Here is a 23,233-nt window from a genome sequence, read left to right as displayed (position 1 = left end):
CAAATTAAACATTACTTTGGAGTCGTGTAGCCCCAATACCATGTTAATGTAGTGCAATAACGCTTGGAAATCTGATGGAGTAGCATCTGAATAAGGTGAAGGATAGGAAAAGGTAATATTTATAATGAACAAAATGAAAAAAAAATTGACCATACTTTGCTCTGGGGAAGGATAATTAATGTTGCTAACACTTACTGAACTAATATTCTGCTGATTTTTCTTTACTCGTTCAATCTCAGGAGTCTCTTTGACTGGTGTACCAGAGCCTACTTCCTTCTTATAAAATACCTTCATATACAAAAAGAAAAAAATAATTATGAGCCACTTAGGAATGCAAGCACCAGTTCTCAAAAAAAAGACCTAGGCAATTTTCCAAGTTCTAACCTTGTCTGACTATAACTCAAGAAAAGCAAATATTTTAATTTTTCAAAAATCAGCTCAATTATCACTAATATTAGTAAAAGGTCAGCTATCTTTCTGTACCTTTTAACAGCCACAGTAAGCCAGGTAATCTATCATCATCATCATCATCCTTTTGATCTCAATTTCTTACAGATTTTGTATTAATGATTTTAACTTTAAATAATAACAGATTTTAGACCAGAACCTGCACATGGGCTTAAACTCTAAAGCATGAGGCTTTTATATCCTTTCAAAACCTTTTTTTTTAGTATTAATTATAACAACTCTGGATATTCTTGTCATCCATATTGCTAAATTCTGGGTCTCAAAGACATTCTACGGCAATGAGTTCCACAGTGTAATTACACATTTTGTGAAAAGCATTCCTTTATTTATGCTAGAATTTTGAATTTAGCACCTTTCAATAGCATTAGCTGTCACCTTGTTCTTGTCTTATGAGACGAGGAGATCAAAAGCTTTCAGTCTACCTTCTGTTTACTTTTATAATGTCCCCTCTTACTCACCTCCCCTCTACGGCAAACAATCCTCAATCTTTTCAATCTATCTTCATAGGAGCGTTTATCCATGAACTAAATCATTCTTGCTTCACTCCTCTGAACTCTTAATTTGGCACTGGCCTTTTGGGCTGAGGTGAACAGTATTACCCGGTATTTCAGATGAGGGTGAAACATGTACATATTTGATTTTTAATGTAATAAAATCTTCAGCTATGTAGAATTTTATCATGTGAAAAGAGAGATAGCTCATGAGTAAGTACTTTAAAATTGTTAAAAAGTAATAAACTTGTTAAAATGAGGTAAAAAGATTTACATACAGTACTCATTAAACTAAAATATGTTGTTTCTTCCTCCATCAAGAGTTATAAAACATATTGGAACATGAATTTTACTATGAAACAGATGACTGTGCAGTTAAGATCCTACTGTAAATGATCTGACATATCACTTGGAGCAAGTTGCGCTATTCCAGCTGGCAAACAAAAAGAAGCACTGATTCTATCTGCAAAGCTAGCTGTTTGTTTTGTCCTCTTTAGACAGAGAAGGAACGCCGTCTCTTTAACCCTAACAAAGTCCAGGTGTGAGACACTGCCAAACTAATGAGAAACATAAATAAAAGGAGGATCAAAGAATGTCCCAATTTTTCTTTAGTGTGGTTGCCTCTAGTACCACCCCTAGTTATTTAGCACTAGATTGCTTAATAACTTACCTTTATTAACCTAAGCTGTACAGGAAACTAAAAGGTCAGAAGGTAAAGAGAATGAGCCAATTGTATATTAACATATTTTCCCAGTTATAGGCTGGTTGCACAGAGAGAGGGTGCAGTTAAGAGACAGAGTTCAGAACTTTTACCTCAGAAATAAAGGTATATGCTTTTATTAAATAATTAGCTAAATATAAGGGGGCATTTTTTTAAAAAGCCACAGTGTTGCAGGCTCATGCGGGCCCCTACAGAGTTACTGGAATTTCCTAGGAGGCTCCAGGACTTTGAGGCTTGCCAAAACTCCTCCAAGCAGTGGCAGATTGATTGTATGGCTCGGAGTCCAGCTGCTGACAATTGCTGGGGAAGAGTGGGGCCAGGAGATGGGATTCAGGAAGGGCCTAGCTCAGGTTGCCCTTTGTTACCTTTCGTGTTTGAATTTAGCACATTACTGTGTTATTGTAACATGAGCCATAGCGTGAAACATGCCTCCCTAATACATTGCACAGCAGTGTTCAAACATGAGGCAACGAACAGCAGGAAGGAGCAAATATGGCAAGCCAAGAACTGAGGCAGCTGACCCCATCAGCAAATAGTATTAGAAAGCAGTAGGTACAGTGCTTCTCTGGAAGGAGAAGAGACTATTCCCAACCGCAGTCGCTCGGAGTAGTGGTGATGGCAGGAAGATGCTACACAAGCCTCCACTGCCCAAACCTATCTCAGAGGCCTCTCTTCTCTCCATTCCCTGAAGGCCCCTGCTTCCACTTCTGATACTGCAATGTTGAGGCTGATATAGCTAAACTGAACAAAGATTTAGCAGCAAGCCTGTTCGTGAAGTGAAATGTAGATGAGCAGCTAAAATGATGCGCAATACTCAGGAATTTCACTTCTCTGGTCAGATAGTGGTAAAAATTTCAAGCAACATTGTTTACATGTTGAAATTTTGTTGGAATAAAACATAGGTTAATTTACAATACTAGCTTTAATAGAATTCCTTTACCTCTGGACAACTGGCTCTTTCTGAGCTAATGATTGGGGGAAATTAGTACATTAGCCAGCAGACATCCTCCTGACCTTTACAAAGAGTCAGCCAGAATCATAAATAACTGGACAGTCTTGGGTTACATAAACTAAATTTCTTGTATTCATTTTCTCTTTTGGGAAACCACTATTAGATTAGAAGTACAGTGAGTATTACATAAAGCAGAACTAATGAACATACAAAAGTGAAGAGGACTGAATATATAGGCAACAAAGTGAGAAATTTTAGGAATCTGAGCCATTATGATTTTTATTTAGTGGTAAACTAAAACTTGGATCTAGCATAAAGTAAAAAACCCATCTCTTGTCCAATGTAACATAAAACCATTGAACTAATATTTTTAAGTCAGGGCTTCTTCTAGTTTTAGACCATAACCATATGACAAAATTATACTTACTATGGTGCCACTCCAGGTTTCTGCTCCTTTTTATACACAGTTTGTAATAAAGCCATCTTCAGGAGTTGATAAAAAAAATTCTTCGATTAAAAATAATTGAGTCTTGGTCTAAGGTGCCACAAATACTCCTGTCCTTTTTATCAGTGATTTAGTTATTCAAAATATTAGTGTCAAGTCTAGAAAAGATAGGTGTTCTTTCTAAAAGAAATAGGGATATGGTGTTTGCCATTGCAAAACTATGCATATCGTTGAAGGACAATTACTTGAACATTCCCATTTTATGCCAGGACACAAGAGAACTCATTTCACACTGAACATATGTGAAAATTTACTTCTAAAAGCAGAACTGCTGCTACTCACTGAACTGATGTTTTTCTGAGTATTCTTAATCCTCTCAATTTCTGGAGTATCTGGTATGGTACAGTAGTTACAGAGCATCTTCTCTGCTTCATCTTTGTACATTTTCTGAAAAACACCATTGTGCATGTCATCTCTGCTTACGGCTAGAACATCCAAAATGTGTATTCACTTTGATAATGTAAAAGCGCGTTAAAGTGGTTGTAAACAATTTAGTCCCAATTAACGACCCCTTTACATTGCCTGAGTAGTGTAAAGGGACTTTAGGCCTAGTCCACTTTAGAAAATTAGGTTGGTTTAAACTATGTTGCTTAAGAGGTGTGAAAAATCCATATCTGTAATCAACGCAGCTAAACCAACTTAACCTCCAGTGTAGACAGCTCAAGGTGGATGGGAGAATTTTCCTGTTGACCTAGCTACCACCTCTCAGAGGGGTGGAGTACCTACGCTGATGGGAGAACTCCTCCCATTGGCATAGCTAATGTCTTCACTGAAACACTACAGCAGTACAGCTGCAGTGTTTTAAATGTAGACAAGCCCTTAGTGTAAATGAAAATCAGGCCCCAAAACTGTGGCTTCGACATGTAAATATATTTAATATTAGTATGGACTCCTCTAATTAATAAGAGGTAATGCAGCATGCACTGCACAATGTGTGCCTAGGGCACACTCTTATGAGACATGAAAACACTTAATTAACCTTCATTCTGTACTCACCTGGCTTGCAATTTCAGAAGCTCTTTTGGCTCTTCGTATCTCAGGAGTATCTGTGCCCACTTGCATCCCCTTCCCTTTAATTTCAGTCTCCAGATCTTTCTTGTATTCTTTCTGCAAAAGCCATAACTTCATAATCCTAAAATCTACAAAACTCCTAACCTTTAGTGTAGGTTCTGCAGTACCTGTAATTTGTGTGCTATCTTCAGATCTATTCTTGTCACACTCATTGGATTCCAAACAATGGGCTGTAGCTGTACAATCTAATTTTTTTGCAAGCTGTGTTAGATCAGTCAACTTTCAACATGACTTTGTGTGTGTGTGTGTGTGTGTGTGTGTGTGTGTGTGTGTGTGTGTGATATCCCATTGGGGTTTAGAGAGCATGGCCCCTTTAAACTTTTTTCCTGAGAGGGGAAGTGCTGATTGTTCCAGAAGGAGGAAGTGCTGTTTGAGGATGGGAAGCAGCAGAGAGAGGGAAGAATGACGTGTGTGCATCTGGAGCTCCAGACAGAAGGGCTGCAGCAAGCTAGTTCTCATGGAGAGAAGGAGCCAAGAACCTGCCTGAAGCTTGAAAGGGACAGAGCGGCCAATTGGGGACACCCCAAGATAGGAGCCAGGAGGAGCACTGTGACAGGGAGGAATCACCTGAGAAGGACAAACCAGAGCTGCATGGGGCTGTGAGTACTGGGGCTTGTGATTTTGCATTGGGAATAAGGAGGGAGGCTGTTAGCTAGTTAAGCGGGAAGGTTGTCTCTCTGTGTGGCTTTGCAGAGAGCAGCAGAAGATGGCACCAGAGGGGTTGTTGGGGGAAGTTCACCGGCACTGACAATGACCAGGAGCACCCACGACTCACCACTGGACAGGAACTTTGCCCAGGGCTCCTGAACTCTGTGTGCAGACACATTGCTCAGTGTCTGCCCCTTCAGACTGTGGTACCACGGGGCCTGTGGGGCCTTGAGTTGAATGCAAACCTGTTTTACTGCCTCCCCTTTATTTTCCCCTGTTGTTTCCTCCTTTCATCCCTCTTTAAATAAATATTTCCCTTTCCTATATTCATTGTACTATTCTGGTGTGTGTGTGTTCACTCTGGGGGGGTTGAAACAGGTTCTTTCCCTGCTGCATTCCTGTGTGCGCCTTCTTTTGGCCAGAGCGGCCTGCAGAGCAGACTCTATCTTGCCCACAAGGGCTCTAAAGTTACATATATTTAAAAGTCTTATTGTATTTTACTTTAAATATAATGTACATGTTTCATTCTGTACCCACCTGGCTTGCAATTTTAGAAGCTTTCTTGGCTCGTTGTATCTCAGGGGTATCTGTGCCTACTCGCATCCCCTTCCCTTTAATTTCAGTCTCTAGGTCTTTCTTGTATTCTTTCTGTGAAGAATAGGATTGGCAATACTCAGATGTACAAGAGCCAAAGCTTTATATGGATGCTGCTTTCATCTGTGTGCCTTCATTGAATAGAATCCTTATAATACCAAATGGCTTTTATATTAATAGCATTAGCTCTGTGGGGTCTACCTACTGTATATCTATACTCCACTTGTTGCCAGATTAAAACATCCTTTTAAGAATACCATTATCTAAAATTTCATGCAGCCTTTTATCTCAGTCTCTCTCTTCCATTTTCACAGTCCTGATTGGAGGCTTGTGTAGATATGAATCCCTTCCTCTGACTGTGCAAGATCAAGGCTGCAGGGCCTTAAGCATTTTCCCTCTCTCTGCATCCATTTATCATCTAGTTCCAGCCAGACAAGCAGCACTCTATTTTAAGGCCCCAAAACTAGTCAAGGTAGCAGGTGCAGCTCCTGATCATGATGCTGATGATATTAATAAGTAATGCAACTTTCACCTTTTCCCAGGAGATGGAATGTGTCACACCAAACTCTAATCAGCTCATGACCAGGGGCGGCTCTAGGTATTTTGCCGCCCCAAGCATGGCAGGCAGGCTGCCTTCGGCGGCTTGCCTGCGGGAGGTCCCTGGTCCCACGGATTCGGCGGCCCATCAGCGGGAGGTCCGCCGAAGCCGCGGGACCAGCAGACCCTCTGCAGGCATGCTGTCGAAGGCAGTCTGCCTGATGCCCTAGCGACGACTGGCAGAACGCCCCCTGTGGCTTGCTACCCCAAGCACGTGCTTGGCGTGCTGGAGCCTGGAGCCACCCCCGCTCATGACCATGAATTTTGTGAAACCTAACATATTTGATGCATTACTGTGCTGATTTGTCACAAAGCAGAACTCCTAATAAAGGTAGCTTATTATATTCTGTTGAATTAAAAGCTTCCACCAAATACTGTACTAACCTGGCTTGCAATTTCAGAAGCTTTTGTGGCCCGTTGTATCTCAGGGGTGTCTGTGCCCACTTGCATGCCTCTCCCTTTAATTTCAGTCTCCAGGTCTTTCTTGTATTCTTTCTGTGAAGATACAGTTTCAAATAATCAGATGTACTATAACCACATATTTATGGGCCAGATTTTCAAACTAGAGCTCCTTTTTTGTAGACATAACCTTACACCTGAAACGAACTGCCAGGAAACCAAACTGTAGGAGCAAAACTGTGGGAGCTATTTCACCACAAGTTCAAAACCGCAGCCACAAAAATATGGTCTGAAAATCAGGCCATATAAATAGCAGTGACTATCTTCCAAGGAATTTTTAAAAACTCTGTGGAATGTGATATAACAAGCTATGTATAAGGTCTTCCCAATACAAGCATAATCTGCTTTTAAGAAAATAATTTATTTATGAAAGGTCTAGGATAGAAATCTAATGAGGTACAAAGGTGTTTCCAGTGAGCTCTTGTAGCAAAAGAGTTGTAATTTACTAATCTGATCTGAGGTCTTTGCTGAACCACACTCTTTAGACAAATGGCAGTACTTACATACATGATCTTTGGTTTTTCAGTTCTATACATTATAAATATCTGGTAATCATGAATGTCAATGACTATTTCATCTTCATCACACCCAAAGAATATACATCCCTCATTCATAAACAAATGGAATTAAAATATTGAGACACTACATATATTGGTTTTAGTTCTACTGTTTGATAAAAAAAGCAAATAAGTTATGCTCTTAGCTATTCCATACTGAGCACTCCTTTCTATTTTGGTGTTCTTCCAGCTACTGAAAACAATCAGATCAAAAATAAATAAATTTTCTTTCTTTTCTAGCCAAAGTTATATGGCTCAATGAACATTGACTATACCCTCATATTGATTTCAAAAAGTTCATCTCTTACATTGTAGGGCACCAAGAGCCTGGGCTAAAAGACTTTTGCTTCCTGAACTCTTTTTGAGTGGAAGAAATTGATCAGCCTAGTGGTAACATACCCCACCTCTCACCCCACGCTTTTTTCACAAAGGACAAGATAACCTATGAAAAGTATTAAGATTGCTTTTCCTCTCCTGTTGAGGATGGACTGGGAGATGTTTCTTCCTGGCTTCCCCTTTTTAAAAAATTGAGGACAGTACTGGGTGTTATGTGTATCCTCATTAACTTGAAGTAAGCAGGGCAGGCCCTATGCACCTACACTCACTCTGGTCACAATAAATGTTCCATTTCCAAAAAGGTCATCGACAGAAGCAGGGCTTCAAGTGGATTTAAGTTTACATGATCTGGTGGTAAGCCCAGGATTTGGTGTTAGGGAACTGCCATGTGAACTTGGGCCAGCACTGTAGGCACTGAGGCCCAGATCCTGAAACAAGTTCTGTGAAGGCGGACCCCTGCGCCAATCCCTGAGCACAGAATAAATTGCAGGCTTAAGGTCCACGCAACAATGGTCCTTCAGCAACAGTTTTACATTTGGGAAGCAGCTTTCACAAATATATATTTAATCATTTATATAAATGTTAAGTTGCAAGATGTTCGCCAATATGCACCAATATCCAGTTCCAAAAACTAAAATGTTTAATACACAAGATTTAAAAAAAAATCTTCAGCAAATGTTTCTTTAAAAGCCCATTAAAGCATATTCAGCTTTCTTTTCAATAGAGCGGAGACTAGTTAGTTTTCACTAACTGAAGCAACCAATAAACTGAGAAAAATCCCTATATTTTAAAATGCTTTATCCACTGACCTCGCTAACAATTTCAGATGCTCTTTTTGCTCTCCGAATGTCAGGAATATCTGGAATTAGTGTCATTCCTTTCCCCTTTATTTCATTTTCCAGATCTTTTCTATATTCTTTCTGCAAAATATAGGTTCCACCAGTTTCAAAACGTACAGTTTTTCCATTTAAATTATGCAAAAACGTAGAACATTTAGAGGGTGCACTGTAAAGACTGAACTTTCCACTACATTAACAACCTTCACTAGCAAAACATACCTCATTCAGTATCTGGGCTGCATTTTTCACTCTAATCAAATCCGGAGTATCTTCAAACACTGTCAGTCCTTTTCCTTTCATCCCTTCTTCCAAATCTTTTCTATACTCTTTCTAAGGATTAAAAAAAAAATCTTTACTGTAATTGTGTGCAAGATCTTGAAAAGATATGCCTCTTAAGTATTTGAAGATTTCTTTGAAATTTTCTATGAAATATGAATTAGCTGAAGTACATTTATCATAGTTAAAACAGAATTGGAAATTATCAAATCAAAAGGTATGTTGCACCAAAAGTGTAAAGGTTTTAAATTTAGCCTTTTATTTTGCTGTGTGCTCTTGAAAAACATTCCACCCCTATACTGTACTACCTCATCTGTATAAGGGCCTTGGATTGTAGATCTTTGAATGTATTCATTACAATAACCTTCGCTTTGTGGGCTTTCCTGTAGATGGCAGCTTTGATAGTTTGGTGGCTAGCAAACTACATTTTCAGCCACATTCTACTAATGGCATCACAATTAGGATAGATGCCCTAAATAACTATTGTAAGAGCTGGTAACTTGCCTATTTGATAAATTATGTTACACAATACTCCCACCATCTGACTTCAATTTCCCTCAAACACTGCACTGAGATAGTATCTATCAGCATTTAGCAGCTACTATCGCCATAGTATCCAAGTGCTCTATGTAAAATTAAAAGCACAGTGGAGGCTGCTGGAGCCAGCTGGTTCTCAGTCCTCTCCTGTATTCCCAGATGAGCAATGTGAACTGATGACAGTGCAGCAAAGAGATGCTTTAATCCAAATTTAAGGTTTTTATTTACGCTCTCTGAACTCCCTTTTAAAAAGAGTGAGTGGGTTAAAAGACATACTGAGATTTTAAGCAAATATTTTTCAGCTGGCTTCTTAAGTAAATGAATTAAAGCTTTCCTTTATTTACTGAATTTTACAGAATTTAGCAAAATGCATTGTCCTTTTATAAGCTCTTTATTTAAGGCAAACAAAAGAGGATACACCCAGCATTAAAGAAGCTTCCCTTTAACATCAGTAAATTATCAGGATCATCTATGATAATAGGAAGATCCTCCTGTTAATATGGGGAATAATTCTCTCTCTCTCTCTCTCCCCCCCAAAGAAGTTGTGTTTCTACAGAAAGCGGGTCTCATTGTAATAATAGATGTAATCTCTGCTGAGTGCTCTCCACAAGGAGACACCAACAGAAGAGATTGCAACTGAGCAGACACATTGTTTTATTGCCTTTTTAAGAAATGAAGTATAGCAGTATCAAACTGCCAGCGCAGTTTCTGTGTAGTCTTTCTCTGCAACACTGTCCCCACACGATGTAAGTGGTGTCAGGATGAGCTCTAACCTGACATCTGGTGGTGAATTGTGGCGAGTTGTGCAAAAGAACTTCAGGGGCTGGTCTTGTTTGCATAGGCACACGCACCCTGCCTAGCATGAGCCCACAGGTGCCCAAACGGTCCCTTTGGCTGCTGTGGGATCCTCAGTTTCTCTGTTATTGGGGCAGGCAGAATAAAATGTTGTTGCCCTGATTATGTGAATCAAGGCCAGTGGAACTGTTTTATGACCGAGGGACTCACCATCAACTAAGTAGCACTCACTAGACAAGGGATATGGGTTCCAAAACCCAGTGAATTGAGAGAGGCTGGGGACAGGTATTTGCACTTGGCGGCGTGGGCTCCTTTTGAGGGTCTGAAACACCAATTGGACCTCATCCTCTCTCCCATTGTTGAATAGAAAAGCTAATTTTGATTCCATTAAGAGTCTAGTTACAGGCTGCTGTGCTGAATTACTTTGGGCCAATGGTGCACTAGCACTGGGGCTCCCCTACTACAAGCTGACATCACTGAAGAGCTAAAATCACTGAGTGCTGTGTTAACTAGTGGGGGAGCCTGAAGGTATTGCTAAGTGGCTGGCAGAGCGGAGCAGTTTGTGGGACAATTGGAGTGGCCCATGGGACGGCGAGTGGACTGGAGCAGAGCTGAGCAGTTTTCGGGATGGTTGGAGTGTCCCACGAGATGGCTGGTGGAGCGGAGCGGCTGGCAGAACGGAGCAGTTCGTGGGATGGCTGGAGCGGCTTGTGGTGAAGGCTGCAGCAGAACCCCATGAAGAGGCAGGGCAGCCGGCCTCAGACCATGAAAGATGCCCCTTAACACCCCGCATGCCCCTTCCCCTCATTTCTACTCAGGCTAGGGGGGTAAAACTCTGCAGATAAACTTTTGAACTCTGGGGCTGCACTGATCAGAGACAGAGACTTTTGGGTTGTTGGACTTTGGGGACTTGGGGTGATTTTGGGGTTGTGGACTCAAGAACCAAAGGGAAAGGACACGGCCCAATTTGCTGGGTGGGTCTTTGCTCATGGTTTGGTCTACGAACTCTAGTTGTGGTGTTTTCCCAATTTAATGCTGATGTCATTTACCTCATTTTATTAAACATTTTCTATTACACCGAGACTCTGTGCTTGCGAGAGGGGAAGTATTGCCTCTTTGAGGCACCCAGGGGTGTGTGTTAGATTTTCCCAGGTCACTGGGTAGGGGCTTGAGCTGGTTTTGCATTACATTGTTGGGAGGGGACCCTGATGTACTGAACCCTGCCCTTACTGCTATCAACTCGGCCTGGCAGAAGGGTTACACAGTACCTAAGGCGTAGCCTCAGACCTGCTCAGTAGTGATATCAGCTCCAGGAATCACCAACCAGACACAAGGACTCTCAATTGAGTCTAATCAGCTCTGTCTTCAAATGCTAGAGAGGGGCAGATGAAATGGTGTCTAGGACCCTTTACGCAAAGTCCACACCACCAGGCAGAAACTCCTGTTCTCACCCACTCTCATCCACAACGGTATATGGCATCCTTACCCCCTGCTTAGCAAGTGAGGTTCAGTTTAAGGCACACCAAGCACAGGTCTGCTGCCCTTTACTTGTACAATAATTATAACAACATTTCATTACCCCTGCATTCAAATTCTAGAATGATTTGTAACCCAAAGCCAGCTAGAATGTATTATTTTGACAAAGCAACCCCATCTGCTTGGCACCTAGGCAGAGTAGGTATGTCTATACAAACAGGGTCTGCTCCCAAAGTCCTTTCCCCCAACTCATCACTAGATGTCAGGAGGAGAGGTCATTCAACCCTTGCTTACATTTAAACACGTACTTTCTTGGCTTGGGTATGCTAGAATTTTTATGTTCATACAGGATTCTTTAGAAAGTATTGATACTGTTGAGAGCAAATATGTATATAATTTGTATAATAATTACATGTTGCAATAATCTGAATTGGTCAGATATAAAATCATGTGGAATACACAACTAAAGTATGTTGGGAGGTGGCAGTTCTAATAATTCAATGATGCACTGAGATTCTGGATTTCTATCCATGAAGTCACATTCTTATCTAGCTAAATATTAACGTAAATGGTTCATGACTTTCTATCTTTCATGACTATCTAAAAGGGTGTCATCAGGAGGAGGGAGAAAACTTGTTCACCTTAGCCTCCAATGATAGAACAAGAAGCAATGGGCTTAAACTGCAGCAAGGGAGATTTAGGTTGGACGTTAGGAAAAAGTTCCTAACTGTCAGGGTAGTTAAACACTGGAATAGATTGCCTAGGGAAGTTGTGGAATCTCCATCGCTGGAGATATTTAAGAGTAGGTTAGATAAATGTCTATCAGGGACGGTCTAGACAGTATTTGGTCCTGCCATGAGGGCAGGGGACTGGACTCGATGACCTCTCGAGGTCCCTTCCAGTCCTAGAGTCTATGAGTCTATGACCCATTAGCAAGTCTGTTTATCGACCCATTTATAGGATAATAAAGAAACAAAAAAAAACCCTGCTTTACCCCTTTCAAAAGTTTGGTGACATGTTGTACATGCAAGAATTCTGGAGTCTTGTCTAAATCCAGTGATGCCTTTCCTTTAAGCCCTTCTTCAAAATCTTTGCGATATGCTTTCTGTTGAAACAGAACAACAGTTACTGATGCATGCTGTTATATGCACATGCATATACAGACATATTGCCGGAAGTACATTCTAAATTAGACACAAACTACAAATTCAAATATAAATAAGACACTCTGTAAATTAGTGGTCAAGCTAAGTGGACTGTATTAGGGTCAGAGGGTTTTTAAACTACAACGATTATTTATACATCTATTACTAGCTGGGTCAGCACTGAATGGCCTCATGGAAGAAATGCATTTTGAGAAAGAATTGGACTATGGTAAGGGGGTTTTGATTGGTGAACAAGGAACAGGAAAGAATCACCTGGACACAATGGAAGAAAGTATGAAGAAAAATGTGAGCAAATGCCACCAATGAGAGGTGTCCAGACAGCAGGGAAGTTAGAGTAAATGAGACCAGAAAGGTAAACAGGACTGAAACTGTGTAGGACTCTTAAACATGAGGACAAGGATCAAGAACCTGATGCAGAGTAAAAGCTTGTGAAGGATTTGACTAGGGAAGTAACATTGCCAAAGCAATGGGGGAAAGAGAATTTTCAGCAGCATTTTGGATAAACTGTAGAGCAGAGTTTTGGAAGCAGGTAGGACAGAGCAGAGGAGATGTATGTGGGCAAAGTAATCTGTTAAGAAAGTATCAAGATAGTATATTTTTCTTTAAAACTACACGAATAAAACAGGAAAGCCAGGAAATTTGCATTTGAAGTCCAAACACCAACCTTACTTCTATGCACCCTGGATTTATAAACCAGAAACACACTTAAACTGCCCACCTCTCCTCATATACTTTTCCAGTCAGAGCACAGACCATTAGTATTCCCACCCACACCCTATATACTGACAGATAAACCACACACTCAGTACATACAGAGCAGAGAAGGAGGGAAATTAAATGAAGTGGTTATCCAGGTGAGGAGTAGAGAGGAAAAACATGAAAGACTCAGGTTTCTGTTTTAGACAAGAAGGAGAGAAAAAAGTCAGACCTAGGGTCCCACTGACCTAGTATAGGCTCTGCCCAGTTTTACTCTCATTATTTCTAGCTCGCCACATATTGCAGATGACATTCTAAGGCTGTTATAACAATTCCATCAGCACTGGATATGATTAAAAATAGGCTGGGAAGGTGATGTTCAGATGTGGATTAGGTTCAGGGTTTGGGTTTCAAGACCAAACAAAGGCTAGGTTTCAAAGTTCAATTACAATCCTACAAGATGTTCCTGTAAGATTTTGTTTCAATCTAAATTGTAACCAGAAAATAAGTCTCTTCCACTTATGGAACCAACCATAAATAATGGAGCCATACCTATCTCCTAGAACTGGAAGGGACCCACAGGATCATTGAGTCCAGCCCCCTGCCTTCACTAGCAGGACCAAGTACTGATTTTGCTCCACATCCCTAAGTGGCCCCCTCAAGGACTGAACTCACAACCCGGGGTTTAGCAGGCCAGTGCTCAAACCACTGAACTATCCCGAAGCATAGATTTGCACCTGCAAATTAGAATTCACACCAACCACAGATAAAGAGATCATGATTCACAGTTCAGGTTTTGATCACTTGCTACTTTTTATTTCCTATTATGCAACTCAAACATGTATTGCACCAACCTCACTTTGAATCTTTTGAACATCTTTTGAAACTTGATAAATTGGTGTATCCATGAACTCCATCATTGACCTGCCTTTTGATTTTTCATAATCCTCTTTGTACTTAACCTAAGAAAATAAAATAAATAAATATCCTCCACAACTATAGCAAATGACAAAATGTGATGATTGTTTGACAGGGATGAAGACAGACAATTCTGTCCTAGCAAAACCCCCTGTCAGAGCTATTGACTTGGATGTTTTTGCCAAGCTCTCTGTGGGTGTAGTGGGGCATCCAAACCAGGGAAAGTTTTCTGCTGTAACATATGCCCTTGCCACAATGCTCTAGAGCTCAGGACCAGTGGATTTAGAGGACAGCAGGAATGAAGGACGTGAACTGTATCCTGTATACTCAGCAAAAATAACTTTTTGAGCATATATGAAACCATAAATCAAAACACATTGCCATAAGCCAAAGTTTGTGTAACCAAAAAGCTCATGCAAGCCTAGGGTTCAACCAGCTCCTCAGAACCTGGTGTGGAGACCTGACTTTCTACAGGCACTTTCTTCTGTGGCTCCCCAGCTACTATTCTTAAAGACCCTCTCCTGAAACCTGCACAAGGGGAAAGGGAAGGAAGCCAGAGTTAATCCTTTGCTTCAAAGAGACCTGCTGTTGGTTTTACATTCCATTCCATGTCTACCCTCATCACCCTCTTGTCTTGTATATGCTTAGGCAGAACAGACAACTTGAATTTGGCCCTAAAACTTGCTATAAAAATATTGATGGACATAACTCTGTAATATGCTTTTTGATTATAACTTGTGCAGCAAGGAAGCAGACATCTTTTGGCTTGGGATCCTGAACTTTTGATGAGCCTTGTAAATTTATTCATTCTCATCAATTAAAAATACAACTCAGATTTTTCGACAAGGCTCGTGTATGGCCACATGCATTTATGTTATTCATCCTAATCAGAGAAAGATATGGGAAACATCACAAAGCTAGACACTGAAGGTTTTATCTACTGTGAAACCAAAGGAGTTAAGGACCAAAATGTTATATTCAAGGTAGGTGATATTTTAATTTCATGATCTTTTTTAACAATGCAGCAGTGTCTGAATTTAAGAAATTTTAAAAACCTTCTTCCCTGTTGATGTGTGGCATTAGGCCTCACTCCTGCAACATTCAACATGTAGGAACTCAGTTGCTCCCACATGCAACCCTAGTCACTTTATATGCATCTCAAATCACTGTAATTTGTCATGGGATTTGTGCATGATTTAGTAACTGTAAGAAAGCTGTTTTTGTCACTTCATAAGGTTTATTTACAATTTGTGTATACCTGACTTTGGAGCACAGCATTTTCTTTGTGATGCATCTGTTCAGTTGTATCCAGGGCAAAATGATAGTGCCCCTTGCTTTTCTCAAAGAGTTTCTTGTATTCATACTGAAACAAAGAATAGCAAAGCATGTTTTTAGATATAAAATTGACTGGTCTCAATTTAAAGATCAACATAAAAGAAACAACATAACATAAAGTACTGTTCGATACCATAACATAAAGTACCTAACTCTAATATTGAATCTTAAACAATTAAAGATAACCAAATTTTGGGACAACACATCGTGAAATGAAAACAATGGCAAAAACCAGCCAGAAAGTTCAGAAGAGTTTTTTTTTAAACACCTGTCTTATTTATACAAATATTAAAGATTTTTGCTTGTGAAAAATAAAGAATTAATATTATTTAGGCTCACAGGATTAGAAAGCACATTTGATGGCGTCCACTTGCCTCCTAGTGAAAATAATTATAAATTCACACAACATTTACATTATATTCTCTTATGGAAACAAATTATATATATATATATACGTATACACATACATACACACATAGAGAACCTGGATATTTAAAGTCCATTCCTCAAGTAATAAAATTAAATACAAAGTAATTTAGGAAAGCAATTGAGATAGGATACATTATTCTTACTATACTAAATTCCAGATGCAGAACTGGTCTTTTGGACAAGTACAAACTCTGTACTTGTCCAATCTGTTTCAAATAACTGTGTTAATTTGAAATTAAATTGTATTAATAACAATAGGAAATCTTAGATCTATTATCTTGTCCATGTTATCTGTGGATTGATGTTTACATGATGTAAGTACAAATGAAATAAAGCATTGAGTACATAAAGCAAGAGCACTCTTTGCTCTCAGTAAATTTTATCCCTTCAAAATATGTACACAGCACTTTATACACTTGAATTTGCATTCTTCAGAAACTCTTTCAAAATAAACAGAAAATATTCCACTCACCCCAAAATGTTGTATGAAAATGAAGCTATTATAATCTGAGTTCTGTCTATTCAGTATTTGAGCAGTTACAAACCTCAAAGACCTTCTACAATTAGAACAAATGAAGCTAATATAAAAACTGCTAAATTTCAGATTGGTTTTGTGTGAAAATTTAAATCTAGATTTCAAATGATACACAATAAATATCTAGGGAATCTGAGGGCAGAACTTGACCCTTCTATCTCATTTCTCATCTGAAATCAGACATGTAGTGATGTCTATCTCACAAAATCTGCAACTGTGTATTTGTGCATATATGCACATTTTTGGATTTCCCTCTAAATGTTATAACTTATCCTCACAAATACCAGCTTGAATTACATTTTTGCAATAAAATACCGTTAATATGTTTTTGTGGAGCCATTCACACAAACAATTATTTGCAGAAAATCATTGTCAAAACATGAAATACCGTGTACATTACAATGTATCACACAGGTGATAGGTGTGGATACATCAGGATAAGGATGAACAGAAATACACATTTCAGGGAAGAACTGTGGACTATGTAGAAACTGAAAGGTTCAGTAACTGCTCTTTTAACAGCAGTCGGTATGTCATACTGTAGGTAGGGTAGAAGAAAATTGATCTTGAGACCATCAGGGGCAGAAATGCTGTTCCAGACTGTCATAAACAGACAGTTAAGGGTTAATGCCTCTTTTACTTGTAAAGGGTTAAGAAGTTCACCTAGCCTAGCTGACACCTGACCAGAGGAACCAATGGGGGAACAAGATGTTTCAAAAGGAAGGAGGGATGTTTCCTTTGTTTAGAGTCAGTTTCAGTTTCAGCTGGAGCAAAAAAGATCAAGGAACAGCCTCTTATCAGAGTAGTAAATTTTAGAAAAGAATAAATAGGTTTATGTTTATTTTCTTTTGTAACTTGTCTTTGTGCAATTAGGAGAATAATCAAATTTGGGTATTCTTGTGTATACTAAGGTTCTTGCCCAGGGGAACATCCTGTTTTTTAAATCTGTTGTCTGTGAGATCAGCTTGTATGCTATCTCCCAGAGGGTTTTTCTTTCTTTTACCTTTCTTTTCTTTAATTAAAAGCCTTCTTTTTTAAGAACCTGATTGATTTTTGCCCTGTTTTTTTTAAGATCCAAGGGGATTGGATCTGGACTCACCAGGGACTGGTGGGAGGGGGAAGGAGTAATTCTTCCTTGTTTTAAGATCCAAGGGGTTTGGATCAGTGTTCACCAGGGAATTGGTGGAGGAGTCTCTCAAGGCTACCCAGGGAGGGGAAGGTTTTTGTGGGGGAAGACAGAATTTTCCAGATGACTCAAACATTTGGATGGTGACAGCAAAACCAGATTTAAGCTGGTAATTAAGCTTAGGAGGTTCACATGCAGGTCCTCATATCTGTACTCTAAAATCCAGAGTGGGGGTGAAACCTATGACACAGATATTGAAGCAGACTAGAAGAAGATCTGCTGTTCATTATGGAGAGAGACGGAGGAGGAACACAAAAAAGATGGAATTTTAGAAGCATAGGGAAAGGCTGGAGAATAAATCAAAAATAAGTCAGAGATATGGGACACAGAAAAGATCAAGACCATGAAGGATTCTGAAGACTAAACGTACATCTACACTGCACAACACTGATGGCGGCATGTAGGGTGCATGTAGCTACATGCATTAGTGAAAGGCTCTGGCAGGGGGAAGGCAGTGGGGAAAGGCTCTGGCAGTGGAGCCTCCCCCTTGGCAGAGCCTCTCCCTGTTGCCACAGACATGTTCCAGCAGCTTCCTGCTGCAGGGAAAGGCTCTAGCAGCAGGGAGCTGCCAGAGCCTTTCCCCACTGCTGGAGCCTTTTCTTGAATCGGAGAAAGACTTTGGCAGCAGGGAGGCTGCGGAAAATTACGCTGCTAAAAATAGCTGTGTAGATGGGGAGTGCACTGCTTGGGCATGTAGACAGCAGAAGCGGCTCTAGGCACCAGCAAAGCAAGCAGGTGCTTGGGGCAGCCCATTTGCAGGGGCAGCAGCCAGCAGGGATCCAGCTTGGAAGCTGAGAACCAACAGGGGGCCCTGGGAGCTGTAGTTCCTTGGTTAGCTCCCTGCTTATAGAGCAGTGGTCCACAACCTTTTCATGTGGCGGGCAACAGACAAAGGACCGCTGCAGCGGTGGAGCACCCGCCGAAATGCCGCCAAATTTCGGCGACATTTCGGCAGCGACGCATCTCGATGACGCCACTTGCCGAAATTCAGGAGCGATGCCGCTCGATGATGTCACTTGTTGACAGCAAGTGGTGTCATCGAGAGACGTCCCCACCGAAATTCGGGGGCGACGTCTCTCGATGACATCACTTGTCGACGGCAAGCGACGTCATCGAGAGGCGTCCCCATCGAAATTTGGGGGCGACGCCTCTCGATGACATCACTTGTCAACGGCAAGCGACGTCATCGAGAGGCGTCCCCATCGAAATTCGGGGGCAACGCCTCTCAATGACATCACTTGTTGGCAACAAGCATCATCATCGAGAGGCGTCCACGCCAAAATGCCGCTGAAATTCAGCGGCATTTTGGCAGGTGCTCTCCTGGGGGCCACTGCTATAGAGCCAGCCCTGGAGCAGGGAAAGAACAACATTTCCCAGCATTCCCTTGGCCACTATCACCAGGAAAGGGAGAAGGAAGGAGTATGGTAGCTGAAACTTCATGCTGCAGCTTGCTGTGAATGGAGAGCTCACTGCTAGAGCGGGATGGCACTGTGAATGGGGAACAAGTGTGCCCAAGGAGTAGAAGACTTTGCCCCAGATATCCCCTTCAGAAGACATCCCCGGACTGGATTAGGGATACTGGTGAGACCTCACCTTGCAGCCCCCAAAGAAGGAATCGGGTGGATGTGGACTAAATGGACAGTGCCCCTCTCTATCTGAAGCCTAGCAAGGAAGGTATGTGTATCCCACTAGAATTTAAAATGAAAAGTAAGGGAGGGGAGGCTTTATTGGGCCTGGACAGCTTTAGATACAGTACCAGGCACTTAGGAGGATTTCCACTTCTGAGCCAGGAAAGCAGAAATTGACTTATCCTTTCCAGATTTAGCTAATATTCAGAAAGGGAATCTAGCCCCTGCCTTCCAGATTTGAGCACCTCAAAATTCAGGAGTGCTCAAGCTCAATTTGGGCAGCTGTTACTTCATTTCTCCCAAAATAAATATACCGATCCACTGTAATTTGTTCTAGAAAAAGTAGGATAAAATTGAGCAAGAAATGCTTCCCAGTGGTTTTTAGGACTGGAATTAAAATTTTCAATAGCTGTTGCTTTTTTTTTTTTTAATTTTATTTGTTTAAAAGGAAGACAGTGATATTGCATAGGCAAATTCCCTATAGAAACAAAGAGTGGAACAAAAGAATAATAAAGGCATCTCAACTTTTCCTCATTTATGGAGAACAGTCTTAAAATATACATCCAAATATCCTCCAATCACACAAGCTGAAAACTGTTCCACTTTACTGCAGTTCTGTAACCATACGGGAACCAATCCTGTCTGTGTTCTGTGCACATCCAAAATTCCTGCTGAATGACCTGCCCTGGGAGCAAGTTACCAGTGACCCAGGGCTGGGGCAGAAGGAGGGGGCTGCTGGGGGGGGGCAGAGCCCAGGGCTGGGGCGGCAGGGGGTGTAGGTGGAGGGGACAGAGCCCAGGGCTGGGGCAGCAGGGGGGAGCCCAGAGCTGGGGCAGCACAGGGTGTAGGGGGGTGGAGCTCAGGGCTGGAGTGGCAGGGGGTTGGGGGGGAAAGCCCAGGGCTGGGATTGCAGGGGGGTGTGGGTCCAGGGGGGAGAGCCCAGGGCTGGGGCAGCAGGGGTGTGTGGGTCAGGAAGGGAGAGCCCAGGGCTGGGGTGGGGGCAGCCAAAAATTTTTTTGCTTGGGGCGGCAAAAAACCTAGAGCTGGCCCTGGTAGAGAGCCATGTAGTGAACACACCCACAGGATTCAAGTCTTTACTTACCTAAGCAGTGCCTCATTATCTACACTGCAATGTTTACCCATGCTAGGGGGGCATGTAGTGTACGTACTCTACATGCCACTGTAAGGAGCATGTAGATATACCCCAAGATATTTTGTACTTGACAGATAGCTAGTGAAGCCCGCTATAGGGGATGGATATGAAGTGTTCTTGTTTCTGATCACAGCCAAGATTAACCACCGGCTTCTGGCCAAAGCATAGTCCAGAGAGTTAACTTTTAGGGAGACCACAAATGTTTCTAGTTGCAGGGATGAAAATCGTGTAGGAACCAACCACTCTTTGGGCAAAGGAATGGTAGAAATCATGTCAGATGAAAATGTTTTATAGGTGAGAGTAGGCAGATATATAGACCTTAGGGAATCTGAAGATAAGATGAGCATCTAGGTTCTTGTCTTATGTGAGATAAGTAGAAGGAGGAAGTTCCAAAGTTCACACTGATGGTGCTCATTTAACTAGCTAGTAAAAAATATCAATTTTAAATGCATTAAACTGAGGGAAGCTACAGTTAAGCCAAACAAGGATGAATAATTTGGTGAGCAGAAAGTGAAGAAGGGCCTAAATCCTGGAGGTCTATAGATCTGGATATGATCAGTACAAAAGTGATAGGCATTCCCTTTCTGAATTTAACCTTGGCTAAGGGAGAAAGATACTGATGCAAAAGAAAAGGGGGCTAAAGAAAGAATGAGTACTTAGAAAAGGAGCAGCTGTGGCGGAGTTTCAGTTCACAGAAGGGTAATGCGAAGAAACAGATTCAAACTGGATAGCTGGATTATTTTGTGCCAGAAGCAGGGCTTTACAGCTTACTCAAGAGTAAAATATAAGAAGCAAGAGGAACCAGGCCTTCAGAGGCTATATACAGAGAAATAATACATTGTGATCAAAACCAGGAAGACAATGTCGCGCGTGTGATACATTCTGCAGTAAATTAAATAAATGGCAACAAAGAGTCCTGTGGCAATTTATAGATTAACAGATGTATTGTGGGTACACACCTACGAAAGCTTATGCTCCAATATGTCTGTTAGTCTATAAGGCGCCAGAAGACTTTTTGTTGCTTTTTACAGATCCAGACTAACAGGGCTACCCCTCTGATACTTAAATAAATGGCTACATTTTCCTTTTACAAGTACATTAAAAGGTAATAATTAAAAAAGCCAACTTACATTACTGAGCATTTTGCTGGCATTTAAAGCATGCTCTAAATATAGCAAGTTTGGTAGGTCTGAAGCTGGATTGTGTAGACTTTCCACCATATCTTTTTTGTATTTCACCTGAAAACCGAATACAGAATATAGCAAAGTGAAGACCTGTGAACTATACAGCAAGTTCTATTTATACTGTACACTACAAAACAAAAAAAGAAAAATCTTATCAAAATGCTTGCATGAGTTATGTGCAATGCCCACTAGGTGGTGCTGATTTACTACTATTTGGAAAAAATCACTATACAGTGTGGGCTTCCTTTCCACTAGTGAGCAAATATTTTGATAACTACTCAAACATTTCAAAATGTGTAAAGTTAATCAAAACAGATTTTGTAAGACTTTTCAAAACTATAGCAGATATATACATCAGAAATACCTTCTTACTGATTTTTATTTGAATCTTATCTTTAAACATTATTGTTCTTCAGTGTTGGACAATTTATCGTTAACTTTATATTATTCATTGGTAATTCTTGCTTTTCTTCCCTTGAGTCAGATTATTTTTCATCAACTGCTTGTGTGCAAAACAAAAATCTTTATAGAGTAGCTACCCTACGATCACACAGTATTTTGTACATGTATTTTATTTAATACAGTTTGCTTTTAGTAACAAGAATCAATGGAGCCTTAGATGGGAGAGAACCTAATCACGCAATGAAATGGCAAGTCATACACATGCCCAATAGCTGACAGCAGTTTTTCCCAAACTTTTAAAAGTTCAGTTTCCCCTTTGGGAAAACGAAACCAATCAAGACCCCTGGCACCCTGCCTACATTACTCCGGGGGAATTCTGCCCCCCAAAATTAAAAATTCTGAAACAAAAATAAAAAATTCTATGCACAATATTTTAAAATTCTGCATATTTTATTTGTTTAAATAACACAACATATTCACACCAGTTTCAATTATATGTGGTCATTTATTTCAAAATACCTGTCAGCAAGTATGTCTAACAAAATAGACAATAAAAAAGATTAATGAAATGTTTTTGACGGATACATTCCTTACTAGACATATTAATATAGAACTCTGAGTAATAATTCATTTAAACTACAAACAGAACCATATTCCCCCCACACCAATTCGTTCTTCATGCAGTTATCCAACCCCACCCCAGTCTCCTCATACACACATTAGAAAACCCTGGTTAAGATCCTCATAATATAATATGTCCTCTCTTTTCTTACGTTTGTTCTAAACTTTAAAAGTTTCAGCAGCGTAACATTGTTTGCTAGGGGCATGATTTTTTTTACTATTTTATGGATCTTATTCCACTGACTGGGGCAGAGCATACAGGGGCGCTGTACTCTTGCAGTCTTTACAAGTAAAGAGGGAGCAGTCCCTGCACAATTGTGCCTGGCAATTACCCAAACCACACAAAGGGGAAGTAAGATTCCTTGCAACCTCCCTTTCTTTGCCCAGCACCAAAGGGGCCATGTGCAATCTGCCTCTAAATTATCCAGGACCACACTACTGCCTCTAAGAACAGTCTCAATTTATGACACTAACCACATGAAAGCATTGTTAAACATTCTGTCAGCATTGCAGCACCACATGTACATGTGCTTTCTCCCATCTGAGTCTGACTGCAGCAGGCAGTGACATACATGAAATCCCCTAACTGCTTTCCTTTCTTGAAATGCTGCACTTTGGCTCCATCTCCCGGTTCATGTGCATACACAGCGATTCATCA

The 23,233-nt window shown here is 40.7% G+C and overlaps 1 protein-coding gene across 8 annotated transcripts in view; it reads right to left on the bottom strand.

Annotated features, from left to right (window-relative positions):
* Positions 1-23,233, bottom strand: part of NEBL (nebulette) — a 439,204-nt gene that overhangs the window by 53,573 nt on the left and 362,398 nt on the right. For 4 of the 8 annotated variants that reach the window (XM_030550405.1, XM_030550407.1, XM_030550408.1 and 1 more), the window contains 11 exons: positions 21,499-21,606; positions 15,361-15,465; positions 14,039-14,146; positions 12,317-12,427; positions 8,458-8,568; positions 8,209-8,319; positions 6,432-6,542; positions 5,394-5,504; positions 4,134-4,244; positions 3,420-3,524; positions 196-288 (listed from right to left, as the gene is read on the bottom strand). The exons of 2 other annotated variants lie outside the window; for them this stretch is intronic. In XM_030550405.1, the coding sequence (XP_030406265.1) occupies positions 196-288; positions 3,420-3,524; positions 4,134-4,244; positions 5,394-5,504; positions 6,432-6,542; positions 8,209-8,319; positions 8,458-8,568; positions 12,317-12,427; positions 14,039-14,146; positions 15,361-15,465; positions 21,499-21,606 (1,185 nt within the window). The remainder of the gene's footprint in view (positions 1-195; positions 289-3,419; positions 3,525-4,133; positions 4,245-5,393; positions 5,505-6,431; positions 6,543-8,208; positions 8,320-8,457; positions 8,569-12,316; positions 12,428-14,038; positions 14,147-15,360; positions 15,466-21,498; positions 21,607-23,233) is intronic. 2 more of the 8 variants (XM_030550409.1, XM_030550410.1) reach the window with 2 other exon arrangements.

Source organism: Gopherus evgoodei, chromosome 2 (assembly GCF_007399415.2).
Source record: "Gopherus evgoodei ecotype Sinaloan lineage chromosome 2, rGopEvg1_v1.p, whole genome shotgun sequence".
Taxonomy (NCBI): Eukaryota; Metazoa; Chordata; order Testudines; family Testudinidae; genus Gopherus; species Gopherus evgoodei.
The sequence above is the reverse complement of the archived record's forward strand: the minus strand, read 5'-3'. Positions and strand labels throughout refer to the sequence as shown.